General features: G+C 40.5%; 1 protein-coding gene across 1 annotated transcript; it reads right to left on the reverse strand.

Annotated features, from left to right (window-relative positions):
* Window positions 1-355: 355 nt before the first annotated feature.
* On the reverse strand, window positions 356-4,514 carry LOC120026072 (procathepsin L-like). The gene is made up of 8 exons (XM_038970860.1): window positions 4,501-4,514; window positions 3,240-3,378; window positions 2,732-2,854; window positions 1,978-2,130; window positions 1,499-1,723; window positions 1,061-1,229; window positions 691-808; window positions 356-458 (listed from the first exon to the last, which is right to left on the reverse strand). The coding sequence occupies exons 2-8, from the start codon at window positions 3,366-3,368 to the stop codon at window positions 359-361; spliced, it is 1,017 nt and encodes a 338-aa protein (XP_038826788.1). The 5' UTR covers window positions 3,369-3,378; window positions 4,501-4,514; the 3' UTR covers window positions 356-358.
* Window positions 4,515-6,932: the final 2,418 nt, after the last annotated feature.

Here is a 6,932-nt window from a genome sequence, read left to right on the forward strand (position 1 = left end):
GTGTCTACAACAGTGTTGTAAACACAAACAGTAAGCACAAACGGACATGTTATGTGCTAGAGAATGTAGTCTAGCTGGTCTCCTCAAGTATAGTTACAAATAAACGGAATGCTTAGCTCAAATAGAACTATACACACACACTATCGCACCGACACACATAAAATCAAGTATAAAACAAAATAGGTAGAATTTCATAATTTCCCTAAAACAGTGTTTCTTTAAAACCCATGCAGCAGGTTTATCTCGCACCGACTTAGTTAAGGCAGCACTGCAGTCGTCATGGCCCTTTTTTCAGAACGTTCGTCAAACATCTCTAAAACTAAAACTCTGGGTCTAGTGTTCGAGAACTTACAGAACACTAGACCAGTGGGTAGCTGGCTGCCGTGGCGATGCCACAGTGGTTCTTCCTGTCTTTGGCCATGTAGATGTAGCCTTTGTCTCCCCATTTCTCGGTCCAGCTGAGGAAGAGACAAAACATGTTAGTCCCACAGTTCTAGTTAGTAGGAAATTATAGATTCACTGCTGCTTTAGAGAAATGTATGACTTAGACCATAGTATCAGGACAACACCAACACTGTATTCAAATAAAGGCAATGTAGAGATGCATATTCCCCGATGAGGAAATCAACAAATCCCATAGTGGTGACGTAACAAACAAAAAACATCCTAGGAAGATACTATGTACTGTACCTGTTCTTGACAATCCAGAATTTCTTGCCATCTACATCCTCTCCTTCAAAACCATATCCCACCACCAGAACTCCATGGTCGAGCTCCTCACTGCTGCACTTCTTCTCATAGTAGATCCCTACAGGGAGAGGACATAGTTAAATTAGTGGGCTAAGATGCTGGGTTTACCTCAGTATGTAAAACCACCTGTTAGTTAGCAAAGCATAGAAATATTGGTCACAATTTACTTCAAAGACAACACCATTTGTACACGGTGAACAGGACAGTAGACCAGTACAGATCACTGCTACTCAAAAACAGTAGGTAGGGAATCCAATCCTTGCAAATAATGTTACACATAATTTAAGTTGCACCGCTAACTGCTACTCACCAGACTGGTAGAACTGGAAGGAGTTGTGGCTGGCATCGATGGCGACAGAGATGGGGCCGACAGATGCCACAGCACTCATCAGAGCGTGCTCCTTGCCACTGGGGATATCCACAAAGCCGGTTTCATTGACAGCATTGAACTCTGGTCGGTAGTGGCAAACATCATCATCCTGAGTTACCAGAGAAGAACAATGGCCATTATTAGTAAAAAAACAACATATTTCAAATATTCAAACAAGTCAGTCATTCTTGGAGACAAATCCCACTGTAATGAAGTGGAAACTCTAAATTTCTAAGTTGAAGTTGAAAGTCATTCCAGATCGACAGCAAAAACTGCATGATCTGGGACCAGGCTAAAAGAACAGGGTCTTACTTTTAATAAATGCATCTTCATACGCCATTACATTTGAATTCAGACTAACAGAAAACAGGGCCTTACCTTGCCCACATAGGGGTAGGACGCCTCTGTGTCCAGGCCACCGTTGTCCTTTACATACTGGAACGCCCGGTCCTCGAGACCTCCATTACAGCCATCGTTGCCCTGGGGTTTGGAGCAGTCCATCAGGTTCTGTTCACTCAGAGACACCAGATTGCCAGTCTTCCTGAATAGCTGGCCCTCTATGGCCCCGGTGGAACTGAACGCCCAGCAAGACCCACATGAGCGCTGAGGTGGTAAAGATTATTAAACATCTTGTTACTTTTTCATGTCAGAACACACTGACATGTGCATATTACACCAGTAATAATAAATAAAATAATATATATGCAATTTGCCACCTTATCTTCAGTATACTGTAAATTACAATCATGGTAAACAGCGAGCAAACAAGCCAGACAGTTCTCTGGAAGTAAAACCTTATTTAGTGACACAGCAGTGTGTGGATATGAGTCATGACTCATGAGTGATTCAGGTCTCACCTGGTTCTTGATGGGAGTGACGTAGCCCTTCTCTCTCCAGTCCACAGCTTCAGGGGCCTGCAGGTAATTGGGTTCCATGAACAGAGAGCCCTTGTACTTCCTCTCAGTTGTCTGCTTGTAGCCGTTCATGAGCTGCCCGAACTCTTCGTTGGTCTAGGGAGGAAGAAGTCAGAACACGTTGAAACGTAATGTCTTCCCTGGCCAGATGTGCTTTGTAATTTACCATCTGAATGGGAAATCTAACTGTTTTAAAAGTTGTGCACTTAGCAATAAATATTGTGTGCATCTTTAAAAGACGATGAGTAAATTTCAATTCCCTTCTCAGGATAACTATTCCATTCCTGCTTGATAGTTGAAGAAACCTAACCTGCGAGTCTGAATACATTCCTGCTTTCATTGTCAACGCTGACACATGTGCCTGTGAAATATTTCATACTGTATGTGCTTCAGCAAATCTATGGCATGACAACAAAAAGATCCAGCTATAGCACACACACAGTATGGGAAAGAGCTGCTGAGAAGTACCTCCTGCTCCACAGTAAAATGTCTCAGCAACAGACTTGGACAGAAGCTCACGAACTGATATCGGCACCTCAAACTTTCTACTGCTTGAGTTCCTGCACCTCATAGAATATTAGCTCAAAAGTCCTGCAGAGTTCCTGGATATAAATATATACAGTACAGGCCCCCAGAATGAGTACCGGCACCCATTTCATCCATGTCAAGCACTGCTCAGCAAGGTGATTCTTCTTACCATGTCACCAAAGTGGTTCATGCCCAGGCGGTAGGAGTGTTTTCCCATAGAGTGGTCCAGGTTGTGCATCTCAATCTTCTTCAGGTTCTTCTCCCAAACCATCCTCCTCCAGCCCTCCTCGCTCTGTAACAATGAGTGAAAAACAGTGAGAAAATATACACAATCATATACTGTCCCAGAACTATGGGCACAATCCATGCAATTAATGATATACTGCATTAGGTGTAATTTACAGCTACATGTATGCACCAATTGATCAATTTGAGCCCCTTGTTGAGAGCAGTGGAGGATGGTGGGAGGAGTCATAGGAGGACAGGCTCATTGTACTGGCTGTAACGGAACTGAGTCAAACGTGGTTTCCAAATGTTTGATACCATTCCAATAATTCCATTCCAGCCTTTACAATGAGCCCATCCTCCTATAGCTCATCCCACCAGCCTCCACTCTTTGGGAACTACTGAGGGGTTCCTATGAGGATGTGCTCCTCTACTTGTGCTTAAACACCCACATCATGGTAGTTCTTGCTGTGCCAGTTCTTCCACAAGTGCCAGTGGCCCTCCAACTGAGAGTCAAACATAGGGGCCGCATACACAGCACTCATACAGAGCACCAACACTGCCAAGTACAGGGACATCATGGTCAAACAGCTGTGGAGAGAGAGAGAGAGAGAGAGCAGAGCTCAGTCAGCCTTGTATTTTCAGTGTAAAGAAGCTATATAGTATAAAATGTTGAATTTGTACCTTTGAAACAATGGCAGATCTTCAACGTTATATACAACAACAAAAAGTCTGGGCAGCACCTCCTACTGGAGAGTTGATCTACAGCTATCCATTTGGTCTCCCATCCAGTGTTTTAACCAAGGCCAGCTTAGCTTTTACATGTCACTGACTACTACCAATGTGGTATCATGTGAATGATTGAGAAATCTCAATTTCATTTAATTTTTTTTAATTAAATTTCAAAAATGTTTTTTTTAAATTTGCTGTTCGTATGAAGTCATGACAAAGGGTAGCTTTAACAGAGACAATGAAATTTAACCATCCTTTATAAGTCATCAATTGTAATATTTATGCCAATAAAGCACTTGTGAAGTCATCAGCAGCTATTGTTTTAATTCAACCTGGGGTTCACAAACACGTCACCTTGCACTTTCACCATTCTGTGAAGTGAATTCATCATAATTGATTTAATCTGCAGCCTAATAAACTGCATGCTGTCCCAACGAGTAGTAGAGGGAGGTCCACACTACTACTCCAAGTTTACTTCGATATGATGGTTATTATATTCACCAACATTCACATAATTAATTTTACTGACACAAAAAAACTACATTGTCTAGCGTATTTTGTGTTGTCGACATTTGGAAAGTTAACTGAAAAATTGTTTCCATCAGGTTTGTCATAACTTTTATCCGACATGTACTTTACTTGCTATACCACCGTTGGATGGAAATGTGGTTTGTGAGAAGAAAACAAAAACCTTCCTACCTACCTTCCGCTCGACACAAGAAAACAAAAATAAACATATGGAACTAGGATACTACACTACCGGTATACCAAATTAAATAAGTTGATATAAATTATTTTATGTCATATCCAGAAATATTCGAGGGAATGTTTGGTAACAGCCGGCAGAAAAAGCAACATCAGAAACGGTAGACTAATGTTGTCTTTCTGTATCAATCAAATCAAAGAGCAAATGCCCCTGGTAAATGTCCATAACCCAAGACCTAACACTGTACAAACAACATAACCGAAAGCCGTACTTACTTTTTTCCCGTCAATTTGCAGTTGCAGGGTGATGATTTCTGCTGCTGTTGTTGTGTAGTCAGTGTACTCGACACGACACTTTATACAGCCAGCTATATGTCGTATAATGGGGAGGGGGGGGGGGGGGGGGTAGTGATTGGCTGAAAGGGGACCGTATATCACACTGCCGGCACGCTGAAAGATCATTTAGAAGATCGGTGTAAATAGTCCAGCGTGTGATTCCTGAACACTTGACCGTTTCCATTAACTCCCTAAAGATGAAACATCAAATTTGAGTAAACATCTCTCAGTGAGTTTGTTAGATTACTGCGAAACAAAAGGGTAAAAAGATACATCGAATCAGTTTCCCTTAACATTTTTTCATCTTCGGTTACTTTGTAACAGTTCTCTCATCATGTGCTGGCGGCGAGGAGATGAGAGCATGGCACGCTGATGCTCATACAGCAACGCCAAATAAATTACCAGAAAAAAATGCAAAACATGTTCATTAAACAGTAATGACATGAATTTGGGAAGAAAGGTTACTTAATAAAGTCTAGTACCTGAAACTGAGTGGCCAACAACAAACGCCATACATTTTCCTGCTCTTGTGAAGCATACAGCAGCTTCAGTTTTTGTTCAACCATGTCCTAATATAATAGATTCAAATAATAGCCTGAAGTTGAGAGGATGAACAAATTAACCTACATTTATCTAGCTCAAATAAGATTATCTGCATTCTTTAGATACTAATTAATTATTGTGTGGTAACCTGTTGTGTCAATAAAGTTCTGATGGGCTTGTAAATCATTTATTTGTGTAAATAATCATTCCAATTTCATTTGGTGTCTTACAAGACTGTCAGTGCTTTCTACCTCTTCTGCACATTCTCCTTTTGTTTTCTTTTTAAACATTGATAATACATTTTAAACCCACTAAATCAAAACCCACAGAAAACACACTAATCAATACATTGTTTCTAAACAATTGTGTAATGTCACTTTTTCTTGTCAGCTTTAGGAATTTCTGCCTGTCACACACACACACACACACACACACACACACACACACACACACACACACACACACACACACACACACGCACGCGCGCACGCACGCGCACGCACGCACGCACGCACACACACACACACACACACACACACACACACACACACACACACACACACACACACACACCCTGTAGATATGTTGTTAGTAAAAGTATTCCTTGATTGGTATTGGCATGTCTACAAAAACACTACAGGGAAATCAATGAATGGATGGGTATTGAATAATTCATGAGGTTTGTTTAAGATTTCCTAGTATTGATCGAGCATACTAAGAAGTATGCTTTGATAACAATGCAGTAATGTATCCTTGTAACATCAAACTTTTGCTGACACTGATTACGATCTAACAGAAATAGACGCACTTACTCCACCTGTCAGACATGAAGTGTACTGCAGGTAATGTAACAGTCATGACCATAGAGTTGAATACAGAGTTGAAAACAGTGCATTTGGAAAGTATTCAGACCCCTTAACTTTTTCCACATTTTGTGACGTTACAGCCTTATTGTAACAGCTTTCGTCTGGTGAAGGAGAAGAGGACCAAGGTGCAGCGTGGTAAGTGTTCATTTTAATAAACAAAATAACCTGAACACTGAAATGACAAAAATAATAGAGCGAGAACAAAAACGAAACAGTTCTGTAAGGAATACGCACGAAACAGAAAACAATCACCCACAACCAAAATGGGGAAAACAGGCTACCTAAGTATGATTCTCAATCAGAGACAACGATCGACAGCTGCCTCTGATTGAGAACCATACCAGGCCAAACACAGAAATGGGAAACATAGAAAAACAACGTAGAATGCCCACCCCAAATCACGCCCTGACCAAACCAAAATAAAGACATAAAAAAGGAACTATGGTCAGAACGTGACACTTATTCTGAAATTGATTAAATCATATTTTTTCCTCATCAATCTACACACAATACCCGATAATGACAAAGCAAAAACAGCTTTAGAGAAATGTTTGTAAATGCATTACAAATAAAAAAACTGAAATATGACATTTACATTTACGGTCTCACGGTAATTGACAATGTAATTAACATAAAAACATTTAGCATCTCCTGGCTTCCACGCATTGCCTAAAAGACACTGATGCAGACCTTTGGAACATATACATTTTAAAAAGTCGAAAAAATCCATGTAATATTGCCTACACCATCACAATAAATCCATTATTTATTTTAGACAGGTCAAAAGAAACATGATATGAAGAAAATCTAGTCTATTTCAGAAGAACGGAATAGCATACTCTGAGTTGTCCTTATGTTACTCCCTGATCTGGCTATGCCAAATGGCTGTGAGCTACACTAGTTCACTTAGCAGACAAGATTTGCTTAGAGTTCTGTGGCATTATTTTATAGCACGAAGAATGC

Source organism: Salvelinus namaycush, chromosome 31, assembly GCF_016432855.1.
Source record: "Salvelinus namaycush isolate Seneca chromosome 31, SaNama_1.0, whole genome shotgun sequence".
NCBI classification, from domain to species: Eukaryota; Metazoa; Chordata; class Actinopteri; order Salmoniformes; family Salmonidae; genus Salvelinus; species Salvelinus namaycush.